We start from the raw sequence: 16,563 nt of genomic DNA on the forward strand, positions 1-16,563 counted from the left end.
ATTACCTGAGGAAAGCTTTTTTGTATCTGTACTTTTATTGTAATTTTGATTATTGTGAGGTTTTAGTTACTGCTATTTACTACCTTACTTTGCACTGAGATATAGTAAGAAAAATAAAATCTTGCACTTTATATGCATGTAAGTGTAGAAGAGCAGAATTTTCTTTTACCTTTTAAAGCTTGCCTTTCTCGTATTTTAATGAGAATGTTTGTGGTTTGGGCTGTGCAAATGCACACAATAATACATGAGCCATTTCTACTCTAGTTCAGTAAGAGGAGAGCACAGACACCCTCTGTATATCAACTTCATTGTAAATTACACTAAAGCTGCATGAAGTTTAGTGAGGTAAATTGTTTTTTAGGAAGTATTTTGGCACAGCTCTCTATATTCAGATTCAGGATAAAAAAGAAAAATGTAGTGGCTTCTGGAAATGAGGGTGAATCCTCTTGGGGTTCCTCTCCTTGGAGTTTGTTCGGTGGATCTTCTGAAGGGATTGGCTGACTGTGAAAGTCTGGATTTATCAACCATATACAGCTGAAATTATCCACTGAGAAAATAAGCATTCATTTGTTCCCATTTCTCACAATGAAAATAATTTAAAACTATGTAAATGTTAGAGTATTCTTACAGAAAAAGAATATCAGTATTAAAAATCACTTTGAAGTTGCTGTCACAGAACTTACTGTGTATTACTAAGGAGTAGCTGGTAGCTTTTCTGTATTTCCCTTTAAGTAGTAATAATAATATATTCAGTCTCTGAACAGTCGTGCAACAGTCTTGATTGACGTGACATATCCAGGTGACATGAGAATGTGATAATTGGAAATGGTTTGAAGTTACCACCATTGTTTTTAAATAACTTCTAGTGGCAGTAGATGGCTCAGTTCATCCCCTTCCCCACTAACAAATGCCCTAACAGTGCTCAACTTTTTCCTTGCAGAATTGTCACCCCTGTAAGTAAATTGAACTTTCGAGTTTGGAGCCATCAAACATTAAAGTCTGATGTCCTTCTGGGAAGTGCTGCTCTGGATATTCATGAGACTTTGAAATCCAATAGTATGAAATGTAAGTCCAAGGTGGAGGGTACCTCAGAATGCCACAGAGTTCCTCAGGAATTGTCTGTTAGTGGATATGAATGCTGTGTGCACCTCTGAAAATGGCTCTTAAGGATTCCTTTTGGTGCTTCTGGTTGCTTTTATGAGCTTTCTCCTACTTTTTCAGAGCAATCTTTTTTGGTTGTACACAGGCTGCTATGATGTCCCTGGAAACAAGATGTTTTTCACTTTGCTAGTGTGTGCAACACTGAATGAAAGGCTGATTAAACAGAAGAGTTTCCTTTTACATAGCTTCAAAATTAAAACTGTGGTTGGGACTGGTGCTAGACAGGAAATGTGTAAAGTTATTTTTGTTTTAAATAGTGCTACAGGCGTATGTTGTATTATTTCATTAATCTTGGAACTAGTTAGGGCTTTGGGCAGTATGTGCATCTTGGGAAGCTTGAAGGAGAAATACAAAATTCTACAGAGCCATTACAGCACTCATGGGGCTGCAGCACAGAGCTCTGTGCTGTCCTCCTTTTGGTCTGTTAAAGAAGTTTTGGCTTCCCAACTGTTACACTTGGGTGTTGCAGATGGAGAATGTTGACAGCAGTGAGAGCTGCTCTCCTGGCAGTGTCTGTCCTGCTGAATCTGGGTGAAAATCCCTGTGGATCAGTGCATTTGCTGTCTGATACCAGGCACCTGTTGGAGCTCACTGGAGTTTGTTTCAAACCCTTTCAGCAAGAATATTTACAGTTCTGTTTCACTGAAAACCCTGAATATACCGCTGGTCTGGGGATACGATGGAAAATGTTCACAATTCTGAATGTGAATTTCGATGTCATTAGGTAAATGTGAAGCATTTTAGTCAGAAGACAGAAATATCATCTGCTCTTAATCAGGAATAAACTGAATTGCACTTCCTAACTCTATATTGAGGGCAGGTGCATTAATTGCTGAAGAAATGTGAGACTCAATCTCTGCTGTAATAATAATCCTTTCTAGGCAGCAACAAGATGATGCTCCAGTTTTGCCCTTTTTGTAGAAACAATAACTTTTTAATGATATATGAAAATGCTCAGCTTTACCACACAAAAAATAATGGAGAGGCAGAGCTATAGTTCTGGGGGGTGTTTGAGGTTTTTTTCCCCTTGGTCACTGAGGTCTACAAACAGCTTCTTGAATAAAAGGCCTCTTTTTCTCATGCTGTAAGATAAGCTGCCTTTGTTCTGTGTTCCTTTCCAGTGGAGCAGGTAGTGGTGACGTTGCACCTCGTCGGTGACAGGGAGCCAGCGGAAGTGGTGGGAGATCTGTCAGTCTGTCTGGATGGGATGCAGGTTGACTCTGAGCTCCTGACCAATGGGGAAGCCTCAAGTACAAGAAGTAAGTAACTTTCAGTCCAAATCTACATGTATCTGCTATGCAAAGCCATTTTTGGGGAAGCTTTAACACAGTTTTTAAATAAGCCAAATAACAGCAGTTTCTGTAACTTTCTGTTTATGGAGATCAGAAATGTCATCCATTTTTGTTTGAGGTGGAGTCATAGTTCACAGGGCAGACCTTCAGCCTTATTGCAACAAAAACCAGATCAGCATCTTTATTTTCTAGACTTTGCAAACTTTTATCTAGTGATGCCAAATGTTAATGAAAGCCTCTAGCTTCCCTGAATTTTAATAACATCATAAGCAGAAAAAATATAAAGTTGGTTTGATCTCATCATCATCCTAGTAATAAGTATTCTGCTTACTAGGAGACATGGGTTTATATTAATTTTTCTTAAAATAGCTCATTTAAATAAATGTATTCATAGATTTAGCTCCCTGTGGACAGCTGCAGAGAGGGATCCACTTTCTGTTTAGTTGGTGTGTACAGTTTTTTAAACTGAAAACCTGAATACATGTGAAGTATCTAATTACAGTAAAATAAAAAGGTAATTTTAGTTCTCCTGAAGCAGGACAGTGGAGCATTTCTGAAATACGGTACATTGAGAAGTAGAACTAGGTAAGAGTTATCTTCCTGGAAAGCAGCAAGGGAGACTGTCTGCAATAGTGACCAGCTGGACTTAATTGGCAAGTTCTAGGTTTCTGGGTTGTGGGGGACTTTTAAAGTCCTAGAGGTAGTTGCTTTGAAATTTCATCTGAGTATCATAGAAAAATTGAATTTAAACACAAATTCTGTAACTGTTATTTCTTAGAGTTTTTAGTCCATTTTCTTTGCATTTTGTTAAAAGGATCTATTGCACAGACTGACTGTGTGGAAATTAATTTGTAAGTAAAAGCTAGATGCTGGGTTTTGTGTGACTTACAGAGCAGACCTGAGGTGTAGGGATAGAAATATCAAGTGAAAGTACCAAATTTTCCTTTTATGCAATACTTGATTCTTATCTGTGCTTTCTTGGATTTCCTAAAGTTCATCTACTGAGAAAAAGGTGAGGAAAGTCATGCAGGAAATGGAATTGAGTACATTTACACAATGACACAGCAAGCCCCAAGTTCAGTAGAAGGTTCCCAGATAATCAAGGGACTGGAGCACATAAGGAAGGAGTTGAATGTTAAAGTAGTCTGGCACATTGTAGAGACTAAAGGCACTTCAGGCACACACATGGTTTATGGAGTTGCTTTTAAGTTAAGTTTTCTCTTGCTGGGATTTAATTCCTTCCATGCACAGTCCACTAACAGCACATTATCCTAAGCCGTTCTGTGACTACGTCCTTGTCTTAGGCCTAGATCTCTCCACAGTTCCCATCTGAACTGAAAACTGATTTATTAATTACATTAGTTTAAGTCTATGGAAATAAAATATTGGTGCTATCTACATGAATGAGCAGTTCTGTGTGGCATATTCAAAGTTTGCAAATGCTGGCACAAAAGGCAAATATTTCCAAGCTGGCTGAATAAGCATTTACAAGACATTTGTAAATCTAGGCTGAGCTGCTGTAATGCTTTTGGAGTGCAGCCATATTTTTGTACCTGCTTCAATGCCTTTATTTACTGAGAAGGGGAAGGGTCCAGGGTAGAGAGCTCCTGAAAACAAAGCCCCCAGCCAACTACAGAGGAGATTTTAGTGAAGCTTTTGCCCTTTCTGTTCTGCCTGCCATTACTGAAAGGGAGAGAGTTTGGAAAATGAGCTCCACTTAAAAGAATGAACACTGTTTTATACTGCTAGAAAGACAGTGTTATTAAACTGTGGTGTATTTGGGAATGTTCATACAGTCAAATGATGTCCTGTTACATCTTCCATAAGGTGGAAGTATTACAGTGGCAGTGGTTAAAAAAATTGTATTCACACACACAAATAGAGACATGCAAAACATGTACAGCTTTGAAACATAGTAGATAAGCAGCACACAGTGTCTTACCTTATACCTGAAAGAAGTGTGAGCATTAAAGGCTGCTACTTTCCTTGGAAATGGTTCAGTGTTGCTTATGCTTCTGTTGTCTTTTTCTTCCTGAAATTTAAGGTCCTACACAGAGTGAAAGCTCCAGAATAAGGAGTGATACACGGTAAGACTTCCCCCTCCCCCCCTTTTTTTTTTTTTTTATTATTCTGCCTTTTAATATTCACAGTTCTGAAAGAGGAATTGTGTGTTTTGTAAAGAAGACAATGAAAAATTTATGAATATGCCCTGCAGCAGTATCTGTTAAGGTCTGAGCATGCCCTAAACAAAAATACTGAACTGTTGCTCAACTCCATTGTTTGGCCTCAGTTTTGTCTCCGTACCTGACTGATCTTTTTGTTTTTTCCCTTTGTGTTCTTTATCCTTCTCCCAGTGATCACCCAAAGTAAATTATGTATTTTAAAAACCCCAAACAAGTGGCACTGGTTGTTTTTACACTGGTTTGCTTTATAGCATGGAGGTATCAGAATTATATTTAGCATTGTTAAGAAGATCCCAAAAGCTATCTAGCACTTAAAGTGCGCTAAGGCTGATATTGGATTATGAACCTTTCTGCCTGGTAGGATAAGAGTGTGCCCAGCACCATGTTACTTTAATTACTTCCCAGTATTACGAGTATTTTAAGGATCTGTACAAGGCACAGCACTCTGGATGACATCTAGAGTAGACAAGCTAAATTTCATCTTTTTTTAACAGTTTACTCTTGGCTATGTTGTCTGAAGGCTTCCCATGAAAGTTTGGTTTTGTTCTGTTTCCTTTTTGTGATTTAAAGAATGTTTAGATGTCTGGATATTCCGAATACCTGAGTGTATATTAGAATAATAACAATAGTAATAAGGATTCAGTTTTGGTATCAAGCAGGGGGCATCCGGTGGTCATTGTGAGGATCACATAAATGATCAAGAAAGTGACTTTCTACAAGGGCATGACATGAAAGACCAAGGGGGATTGGCTGAAAAACTGGGGCTAAACCTGCTACATACTTGAAGTCGCTAATATTTTGGATCCATTTTCAGAGTCATTTACTTTAGGGTTGGTGTAGTATGAATTACATGCACCACACCTGGTATAGAGCAAAAATGTGTTTGACCATGATATTGAGGTTAAATGAACGTGATTTTACTTGGTCCTTTATGAGTTGTGATTTACTTAGCCTTGCCTACTGGATTTTATTTTGTGTACATTTAAAGAAATGTCATTTTAGAGGTATTGGGTTGAAACTGTAACTTCTTCCTTTATTTCTGATTGCTTATGTCATTGACCTGTAAATCCACCAGAATTTTGTTTGACAACCCTTTTGTTTTGTCCAACATATTCTGAAAATAAAATGCTTTAGAATAAAGATGTAGATACCTCTAACTCTGCTTAAGGAGCTACAGATATGTCAGAATAATACTCAGCTAGGTGTAAGTGAACAGCACAGCATGGGTCAGTACTGCTTTGTAGTTTCTTAATTCTTGTAAGGTTGAGCAGTTTATATTTGTAGCTGTTGGTCAAAACTTTAATGCTTAGTCCTAAATTCTCCAGCCTGTTCCATAATTGAGTTTAGAGAAAAAAATATGTATGCATAAGTAAGATTTCTAAAAATTTGTAACATTTTGTGTGTTCTGAGCATATGCTAGCCCTGTGGAGTAAAGGCACACAGGCTGTTCTCAGGTGTTAGTCAGCGTCTTATCTCATTAGGAACTCATGGGCAGAAGTAGCTGAGCAACAAAATCCAGAACCTGGACCTAAGAGCAAGTGTATCAGATCGGGAAATGACAGAGGAGATTTTGGTGACAGATATTACATACATGTATTTCACCACATTTCCATCAACTGAGGTTTCAAGTACCCTAGGAGATAAACTCTGAGTGTGTTTATACAGATGTATAGATACTTGGAATTATTGTGAATGTTACGAATCTCAGCTAGTTGTAACTGTTGCATTCTATTGTTATATGTGTCTTTTCAACCCCCTTGAAAGTGTCCCTAGCCAGGTTGGATGGGGCTTGGAGCAATCTGGTCTATTGGAAGGAAGCTGGAACAAGATGAGCTTTAAGGCCTGTCCCAACCCAAAACTCTTCCATGATTCTGTGATTTGCAAAGTTTCATGTCACCCATGCACTACTAGAACAGTTTCTGTGTCTTTTCCTACAAAAGGACTAACTCAAATGGCCTTGAAAACTGTGAGGATGCTGCTTCCAGTGAAAACAAGACTGTTAATGGGAGTGACTCTCCGTTACTCACAAATGGAAACTGCAAACCTGCCAGACCTCCCAGACCTGCCAGGCCGCCGCCCCCCACTCCCCGCAGACCCCCGTCAGTCACCGGTACGTCTGTGGGGCTGGGCACTCCTTGAGTGAACATAACTGTTTCTGCTCCTGATGTTTAACTGCACTTTTGATGGTTAATTCTTTGGCAGGTCATTTCTGAAGGAGTATTTTTTAGCTTGCATTCAGTACATGTTGTTTAGTCGTTGTTCCCCTTAGTGGAAATTTATTGTTTCCACATCTGCTCAGGGGTAGTGGCAGTCAGTGGTGGTGCTACGGAGAGTAGAGCTGGGACAGGAGCACAAGTGACTGCTGCTGCTGCACTAAGGCACCCATCAAGGGTGACGTGAAATCCACTGAAGGACTCACAGAACTGCCTCAAGTTGATAATACTGGGTTCTAAGATATGAGTTACCGGTTTCTACAATTGCAGTTAGATTCTGTGAAGTTGCAGCACTTAAAACATTCATTACTCTTCTCTGCTGAAATAGATAGATTTTTTTTTTCTTGTTATTTAAAAACTACTTGAATGCCACTAATGCTGAAAAGTTATTTGATGTTTTGGTGTAATTCCTTTACCCCCATACAATGCAATGTTTTGGTAGTCTCATTATTACAGTTGATAAATGCTGGGTCTGGATGGGCTCTGCAATACAGTAATTACTTTAAAAGATTATTCCAGTGCAGTTAGTTAATGAGACTTGACCTGTGTTCAACTTCTAACCCCACCCTCCAACTGGTGTTAAGATAAAACAGAAAACATTTAAAGAATGTCTGTGTTCCCTTCCCATTGTGGTTGTTACTTTCCATGCAATATTAAATCTCCTCTTGAAAATTTTATGCTTATCATCACTGAAATTATTATTCCAAATAATAAGTGGAAAACAATTAATTCATTTGTACAAGGAAGTAGTTTTTAACCATCATTTAATATTTACAGAATGCAGACATGGTAAATATTTATCGGAAATATCAAGGTGCTGTTTATGGCCATTCTTGGATTGAAGCATTTTTACAGTGGAACAGAATTGCTGTTTAGTTTTTGTTCGAGCTGCAAAATGTGGCTGTGGAAACAGCAGTTCTGGCAGGTTTGCTTTTGTAATGTGCAACTTTCTACAATAGATTGGGGATAAATGTCAATTAGATGCTTTTTCTCTTCTCTCTCTGACATCATAGCAAGTGCAAATGGTCCTTCATCTACATCCACAGAGAGCGATGGGGCCAGTGCAGGATCACTGGCAGGTACAGCCTCAAATACACCTTCAGAGCAGAGCCCTGAGGGGGCAACAGCCGCAACCACAGCTCCTGCCACTCCTGCACTCACCACTCCTCCAGTGTCAAGACAAGTTCAGCCAGTAAATCCTTCACCTCAGGCCCTTACTACAGTCAGCCAAGGTCCTCTTCCACCTGGGTATGGGTTTAATGACTTTTCTCCCCATGTGTGCTGACTTCTCTGGTTTTACTTTATTTTGTTTACAGTAGGTGTAACAAACCATTGATAACATCTACCTTTTACTGCCTGACCATAAACCCTCCAGTATGAATTTGGAGGATTTATAACTGTTTTGTATGGTCAGTCTTCAAGCATTCAAGGAAAGAATTACTTCTGATATTTATCATATGTTCCCGTGTCAGTGAAAGGTGGATTTAAAATGGTGTGACAGCTTGTTGTCTTCAAATTAAAATAAAGTCAGGTAGGAAAATACTGATATGGGTAAGTAGAAGAAAAGCTGCTGTTGCACTCTTGAAGATTTGGATTTCATAGTGCAGCTCCTGAGAGCAGTGTGGACATGCTGCTGTGCTTTTGGTACATGCAGAATTTGTCAGATAGTTGGCCTGTTGCCTAAAAGCTCTCAACTTAAAAAAAAAAAAAAAAAAAAAAAAAAAAAAAAAAAAAAAACCAGCAAAAATGTTTCTAGACTCTCTGAGTGAGAGAAATCAATAACTTCCCAATGTGAGTGGTATAATTGGTGAATTACCTGCCTTGATTTGCAGGTAGTTAAACCAAAAGGTAGGAGAGGTCTGAATTACCTCACGGGATAACAGAAATAAAAAAGTGGTCTTGAAAACATCAGTTGTTGCTTTATAATTTTGATTTCAAAAGAAACGGCAAATAGCTTCTTTTTTTCTCCTGTGATGTTACATCTGATGCAAATACAGGGGTAAGTCATTATCCCAAATATTGCATATGCAAAAAGTGACCAGTGCTCTTATGGTGATCTCTGCATATACTTGATCACTGAAAAATGTGCATATCAATATATTAATTAATATGCTTAATTAATGCTACTCTAAAAGGGGATAATGATCTGTAGTTGGTTCTGTTCAGCAGATATCCACTTGATATTGAATACAAAATTTTGCACAAATTGTACATCTAGGCATGACTTTGAGCATCCACCCAGAAAGGTGGTCATGTACAATGGTTTGGTTTTTGTTTTTTAGTTGACATAGAATCACTGTTAACATGGATGGTACCACTCTATGCTGCACATTATGGTGGTACATCTCATGAGCCAAGGATTAGTTTCAACCATTTTGTTTAGAAATAAGCCTTTTATGAAAACAAGTGCTCCCGATCTTTATGCTGTAGATGAATGGTTGGAGTAGTTTGATCTGGAGGAAGAATAAACTTCTTGATCTCTTTTCAGTTGGGAGCAAAGAGTAGACCAGCATGGTCGAGTGTATTATGTGGATCATGTTGAAAAAAGAACAACATGGGATCGGCCAGAGCCTCTTCCTCCAAGGTGAGCCTGGATCAGCCATATGATCATCTCAGATGTCTGGGTTTTTCAGCAATTAATTGCCTGACAGTTTGCTAAAGCTGGAACAGATATTTGAAAATGGAAATATGAACCCAGTTGCTCCAGGTTGTCTCCAAGGAGTGCATATGGAAAAGAGCTGAATGTCAGAAATAACCATATCTGAATTTCCTGTCAGAGATTAAGCAAGTGCATATTTACTGACTGAGAAACAGATTTCAGTTAAAGGCAGTAGACACCCCCAAGAGTAAAAGAGAGCCAAAACCACAGAAAAGTATTTTGAGACTGATGTAACTATCAGCTTGAGCAGGAATGCTTTTGGTTACCTCTTATCCCGAGGTTACTGTTTGCAGGCCTTTGATCTTGTCTCAGGGCTCTCAGCTGCCAATTTATTATGCACGTAGAAACCAGCTTTCATTATTAAACTTCTCCAGCCCTTGGCATCAGAACAGCCAGTGATGCTAGTTCACAGTTGCTGTTTCTTATTTTTTAACAATATAAGAAAAATACAGGACTTGTTCTGTTGCACTTTTTCATCTTCAAATTGTTCACACTCTATAAAGAATTAGAAAGTGAAAATGTGAGATAGTAAAGAGAATTTGGCATTAAAGAACAAAAGCTGTCAGTCTCATAAATGGAGCCCACCTGTCATGTTTCAAGTTATTTTGAACTCTTTGAGCTGATGAACTTGTATATTGCTTAAGCTTACTTAGAATAGGAATGTTTTCTTTCAAGTTTTATAAGTAGTACTGATCTCATATGAACTGAAAATTAAAAAAGAAACCCCCAAAAAAATCAAAACAAAACACCAAACCCCATGCCCAAACCTTTCTTTTCTGCCAGATCAGAGTGTGAGGAAGTCTTGTATTGAATAGCTTAAAATGTCAGAGAGGTTGCTGTGTTTAGGAGAAACCAGCAGGCTTGTGTTACAGGCTGGGTGGGATAATTGCAGTGATGCCAGCACAGTATGGACGGTGGTCTAGACAGCTCTTGAAAACTATTTCAAAAATCCCTAAAAATACAGTAAATGAAATGGGTCTGACTTTGTATAGTACACAACAAATAAATTTTTTTCTTGTAGAACAATTCTAGCTCTTGCATAATTTTAGCAGAGGGTACAAGGAGAAAAAACCTGATGAGCCCATGCTTTCTCTTCCCTTCTACCACATTGGTCTCCAAGTGCCTCTGAGCCCTTAAATTGCCAGCTATTGACAATTGTGGCTTGTCTTTTTTCCCAAAGCTGGGAGCGCCGAGTTGACAACATGGGGAGGATTTATTACGTTGACCACTTCACCAGAACGACGACGTGGCAGAGACCAACGCTGGAGTCTGTCCGGAATTACGAGCAGTGGCAGCTCCAGCGTAGCCAGCTCCAGGGAGCCATGCAGCAGTTCAACCAGAGGTTTATTTATGGGGTAAGGAATACATAGGGTGGTTTTGGAGTTTGCACATGCCTGTGGGTGATCTTTCCCCATAAAGGCAGCAGACTATTATGGTTTATGATAATATATCTCTGTGTGTAGCATGGCAGGGAGGGCTCATTGTAAGGTTAGTTCATCTCCTTGCAGTCAGCAGATGGGATTTAGTTGTCACCTCAATATAAGGTTTCTTGGATAAAATTTATGTACAATATTGATAAAGCCTTTGGTTCAAAACAAATTAGAGCCTAGTAATAAATTGGTTTATTTGTACTGTGTCTTGTGTTACACTGGCCAAACAGCTGGGAGGTAAGCAAGATCACAGGCCCTCCATTTCTGCTCTGGGTAAAATGAATTATGCACAACAGACGTTAGGAGAGCAGGGAAATTGAAAATAATCCTTTCAGCACTTTTAACTCATTGTTCGCCTCTGATGAATAGATCACTCAATATAGATCAGACATTACATCGCTCCAACTCATGCTACTCATGCTCATCAAGAATGGTGTAGGTTCTGATTTACTTGGTGTGAAAATAAAATGGAGCCCATAAGTAGTGGTAGGGGGAGCTGTACTGAGTACAGGAATGAAGCTTCTGATTGTTTTGGGTGCTACTGTACTAATTTCCTCCTGCGTAGGCAGGGGTACTAAACAAAGAATAATTATATCTTGGCACTGTAGTTAGTTAAGCATGCCAAGGTCAGTAAAGCAGGCCTTCTCTGTGGAGAAAAATAAATAGTTGGCATCTTTGCTTATGTGTAACATTAACAAAAATACCTTTACTTCAATAATTCAGGATGGCTATGGTAGAACATCTGGAAAGCAAATAACTAGTCATTAATGCCTCATTTGTTCGTGTGACTTGCAGAACCAGGATTTTTCATCCACACAGAACAAAGAGTTTGATCCTCTTGGTCCTCTGCCACACGGATGGGGTAAGACTAACTTGAATGTGTTTTGTAATGTAATGTAATTAAACATTAAAGCATACTGCTGCCAAATTATTTGTCAGCTGTTCTAAGCTAGTTTTTAAAAATTAAAATCTGGTTTAAAAATATTCTAAAATTAGATCTAATCAAATGTTCTGTTAAAACATAATCTTGACTAGGCTATGTCATTTCAAAGTGGTTTAGAAACTGTAAAGTGTTCTGGTTTACTCCACTGGTAACAAGTGTAATAGCTCCTTTAACACGGTCATCCTTTTGAGACTTTTTCATTCCTCCCTACCATCCTGTTTCTGCTAAATCAGGCTCCCAATCCTCTCTAAGTCAAACTGCCAAATTCTCTCTCCAAGACAACTCTTGAAGAGTTTTGTTGGTCTGAAAATGTTTTTTATAGTGATAGCTAACTGCTTCTTAATTTGGCCTTCACCATGGAATAAATTTGTTCTTGTACTTTACAGGGTTGAGAATTTACAATTAATATAAATTTTGACAGGGTGTCATAAAAAAATAGAAGTGCAGAACTGTTTTCTGGTGTGACTATCAAGCAGATATAAAAATTCAAGTTTTGTAATATGTAGGCAAAGCTCTCAGAATTCTCTTGCGGAGTTTGGAGCAAGTAATTACTTGGCAGAGTTGGATCTGAGTTTTTGGGTTCATCTGCTTTACAAACAGAACTATTTGGATTTTTAGTCCTCATATTGATGCACCTTCCTGCCATAAAACTGTCATTCCCCACACTTGTGCTTAGTTATGTTACATATATAGCATTTCACAGAAAGGTCTTTAGGCTGGCATTGTCCAGGAAATGGCAAACTGAGTCTCTACATCATGTGGAATTCTGCTGTCAGGATCATAGGCAAATACCTGCTTACAGACTTCTCTTAGAAACTGAAGCTTTTGACCTGTGGTAGTCAGGTTCTGATCCATTTTTATGATTTGTTTCTCTTGCAACACTAAATAAAAATGGTATGAAGAGCTGCAGAATGGTAGAGAGGAGCAAGCCAGGGCATTTCTCATAGGCAGTGTTAGGTCAATGTATGCCCATCGTTCATCTGAGAGAAAATATAAATGGGTTTTCTTGGAAACAGCATTGACCATTTTTTATTCCCTGCTATAATTGAAACTTGAAGCCCCCTTGTACCTTCTTGATACTTTTGTGTACATCCCTTCCCTCCTCTTTGTTTGATTTCTGTGTTGCTTGTCAGGCACATCACAATATTTGACACAGCTGAAATTTCCTGTGGACAAAACAGCTCAAGATTTTCCCTTTTCCCAATTAATTTTTCCTGCAATTACAAAATAAATCACGTAGTAAGGAATAATGTCAGTGAAAGTGAAAATATGTTGGGTCAGAGAAGATACAGAGAAACCTGAGAGCAGGAGAGGCTGTGGCAGGGTCTGGTGATTGATATTATTTATTTGATACAGTCTCCTCAATATATTAAAGAAGGAATTTGATTTTTTTCTCCTTTTACATCTTTTCAGAAAAGAGAACTGACAGCAATGGCAGAGTGTATTTTGTCAATCATAACACACGAATCACTCAGTGGGAAGACCCCAGGAGTCAGGGGTAAGAAATCGGTTGCAGCTGCATGTATGATGAAAATGTAAATGAAATTAAAATGTAGCCAAGTAGTGAGAGTAGAGTGAGCCAGGAATTGCTGCCCACAGGTGTGGCATGGATTATGCTATGCAAACGTGAGAGAGCCTGATAAAAAGTTGAGATATTGGCCAAAATGAAAACTGTCACAGTATTACTTTGTCATCCTACATTGACCAGAAAAGCCTTGGTCAACAGTAAGCAATAAGCTCATTCCCCAGGACAGCTTCTACTTTTCATAAGTAATCGATTACATTTGTCTAAACATTTGTGTCATTGGAGGAAGGAGATATTTCCTTTGTACGATGATGAGAGTGCAGAGTCTCGAATAAGACTTTGATTGTTTCCCAGACAGTCGTAGAATCACAGAATGGTTTGGGTTGGAAGGACCTTAAAGTCCATCTCGTTCCACTCTTCTGCCATGGGCATGGACACCCTCCAATCCCAGATTGTCCAAGCCCCGTCCAGGCTAGCCTTGTGGACACTTCCAGGGATAGGTAGGAGACAGAAAGAAGACAAACCCAAAAAACTAGCGCTTTTCCTCACACCTTTTTAAAAAAAGGAGGAATAAAGGAGACAGAGAACTTGAGGCATTACTAAAAACACTGGAGTTCTGTTTATTTTGGGCTCTGTCACTGCAAAGTCTCCAAGGTAAGGAATGGAGGCAGGAAGTTGAGGGTGAAGTGTGTTCAGTCCCAACGGCTGTTTGAGCTAAAAACGTCTATGTGGTGAAGCAACTTCACCTGTCCTCCATGGAGGAGGGGAAGGAGGGCAGCCAAGGCTATGTGGTCACAGCTGTAGCCATTCACCTCTGCAGGAGTCAGCTGTGGTGAGCAGTTACTCTTGGAGCAGCCCAACAACAGAATGTTTGGTCTGCACAGACATGGTATTTATGGAGGGAAGCCACTGGGGAGCACTTCAGTGGTACTGCTCAGGTTTTTCAGCTATGTTGAGATCTGCTTTTGTGTATAGCAAAACTGAGTTGAAAACGGTCAGAAAATTCTACATGATCAGTATTTGCATTTTCTTTTATTTTTATCATTCTGAAACATTTTTGGCTGTTGAAATTATATGTGAGTTACCAAAAGCTGCTAATTGAAATTATGACAGTTTTTGACTAAAAGCCTCATAGTTAGAAGATAAAATTCTCTTGTTTGTGAAGGAAACAATAAACCTTTCTTACACTTTTCCCCTAAGGTTTTTTCTTGCCTTTATTTAGGGTAGTGCAAGCAAATGAGCTAATGTTTCCTTAAATGGTCATTTTGGTCTAATTGAGAGTTGACTGAAAATTTAGGAGAGGAGGGATAAAGCTAAAATAAATTCAAATGGAAATTTTCTCAATCTGTAGATTTTCTAGATTTTCCAAAATGCTTACTGTCTCAGTTATTACTATTGAACTTAATAGATTAAGTTGATCAGTTACCATGTATTTTCTTGTATCCATAGTCAGTTAAATGAGAAACCCTTGCCAGAGGGCTGGGAAATGCGATTTACTGTGGATGGAATTCCCTACTTTGTGGATCACAATAGAAGAACTACTACGTACATAGATCCCCGCACGGGCAAGTCTGCTCTGTAAGTGTTCTTAATATTTTACTAAGGTTTCAAAAGTCAGTTTAGCACACATCATTTTTGAAATCTTTGATTTTTTTCCTCTTACTACATTATTAGGCCGGAAGGTTTACATGCAGCATTGCTTTTTAATTACCTGGGATTTTTCATTCACTGAAAGTCCCTGAAGAAGGCAGAATTCTGAACACTGCAGAATCCTTCTTGCCATGTACTGTATGAGATTTGAGAGTAATGGAGGAGCTGCATCTATCCTGTTGATGACAAATCCCCTCCTTAGAGTTACTAGTCTCTTTAGAAAAGACCCAACCCTTTCTTTTTTTGATTTTTTTTTTAGGAACCGGAATAAAGTTGAAACCAGAATTTACCTCTCAAGTTGACTGAATATCATCACATCTTTATTGTTAGAATCTTTTTTTACAGTTAATGATCAGGCAGTGTTTTAAATATACTGTTAAGCATTCCATAGTTTACAAAGGAAGATTATTCTTTTTAATTTAAAAACAAGAAATTACACCCCAAAATCAAAAAATGTGACTAGTTAGCCAGCTAAACCATATAGCTGTATGACTAATACGTTTGTAGGCTTTTACTTCAGTTACAAAAACACTTGGAAATTCATTCTTTTCCTCCTTCTGGTTGCAGAGACAATGGACCTCAGATAGCTTATGTGCGTGATTTCAAGGCCAAGGTCCATTATTTCAGATTCTGGTGTCAGGTATGTATTCATTTTTTTGGCAATATTTGCTTGCACTTTTGGTTTTGCTTACATGCTTTCAATGCCTTCTTCAGTGCCTTCCAGTAAAGGGAATCAAACTGCTCTAAGGTTAAAGGTGAGTTAAATTAGGAGGGAGTAAATGGAGGAATTGTATAATCTCATGTAAGCTTTAAAGTGATATAACTTTTTGGCTTTAAAATGTTTTAGAATAAAGGAAAACATTGATTTCCTTACTTTCTTTGAAGTGGTGGGTTTCTGAATAGTGTTTTCTTGCTACTGTTAATGGATGAATATATGGAGGCACAGTATTTTTAGAGTTAATACAAAATCTACTTTCTATATAAATACCCACTTCTGGCAGAAAATGCAGGGCATTTGTGACACAAGACTAAGCAGTGAAGGATGTACTGTGGTGCACGTTAGGGTGCTCTAACATAATATCAAATTCCAGTGTGTCAGTCCTCTAAGATCCTTATATAAAGAGATTAAATAACTTTATGTTTAGGAAAAATTCTTTGGTTTAAATGTTGCAGTTTTCAAGAGTCACTGAATTATCCTTTGAAAAGAGTAGAGAGACTAGCCTCATTTTTCACTTGGAATTTCATGTGGTATAGCCTGAATTTCTAATTTTTTATTAAATTTATAGAATCACAGAATGCTTTGAGTTGGAAGGGATCTTAAAGATCATCCCATTCCAACCTCCTGCCATGGGCAGGGACACCTTCCATTATCCCAGGTGGCTCCAAGTCCCATCCAGCCTGGCTTTGGACACTCCCAGGGATCCAGGGACAGCCACAGCTTCTCTGGGCAACCTGTGCTAGGGCCTCAGCACCCTTTTGGGATATTGGGAATTCCTTCCCAATATCT

General features: G+C 38.6%; 1 protein-coding gene across 6 annotated transcripts in view; it reads left to right on the plus strand.

Annotated features, from left to right (window-relative positions):
* Nucleotides 1-16,563, plus strand: part of ITCH (itchy E3 ubiquitin protein ligase) — a 60,311-nt gene that overhangs the window by 28,579 nt on the left and 15,169 nt on the right. For 5 of the 6 annotated variants that reach the window (XR_014591223.1, XM_083872961.1, XM_083872959.1 and 2 more), the window contains exons 4-14: nucleotides 941-1,065; nucleotides 2,283-2,420; nucleotides 4,498-4,540; nucleotides 6,577-6,746; nucleotides 7,863-8,097; nucleotides 9,338-9,433; nucleotides 10,689-10,863; nucleotides 11,734-11,800; nucleotides 13,295-13,379; nucleotides 14,856-14,984; nucleotides 15,624-15,696. Coding sequence is in view for 5 of the 6 variants with exons in the window: in XM_083872961.1 (XP_083729087.1) it covers nucleotides 941-1,065; nucleotides 2,283-2,420; nucleotides 4,498-4,540; nucleotides 6,577-6,746; nucleotides 7,863-8,097; nucleotides 9,338-9,433; nucleotides 10,689-10,863; nucleotides 11,734-11,800; nucleotides 13,295-13,379; nucleotides 14,856-14,984; nucleotides 15,624-15,696 (1,336 nt within the window). In the remaining variant the exon portion in view is untranslated. The remainder of the gene's footprint in view (nucleotides 1-940; nucleotides 1,066-2,282; nucleotides 2,421-4,497; nucleotides 4,541-6,576; nucleotides 6,747-7,862; nucleotides 8,098-9,337; nucleotides 9,434-10,688; nucleotides 10,864-11,733; nucleotides 11,801-13,294; nucleotides 13,380-14,855; nucleotides 14,985-15,623; nucleotides 15,697-16,563) is intronic. The other variant, XM_083872963.1, reaches the window with a different exon arrangement.

The sequence above is a fragment of the Zosterops lateralis genome, assembly GCF_965231275.1.
Source record: "Zosterops lateralis genome assembly, chromosome: 16".
NCBI lineage: Eukaryota > Metazoa > Chordata > Aves > Passeriformes > Zosteropidae > Zosterops > Zosterops lateralis.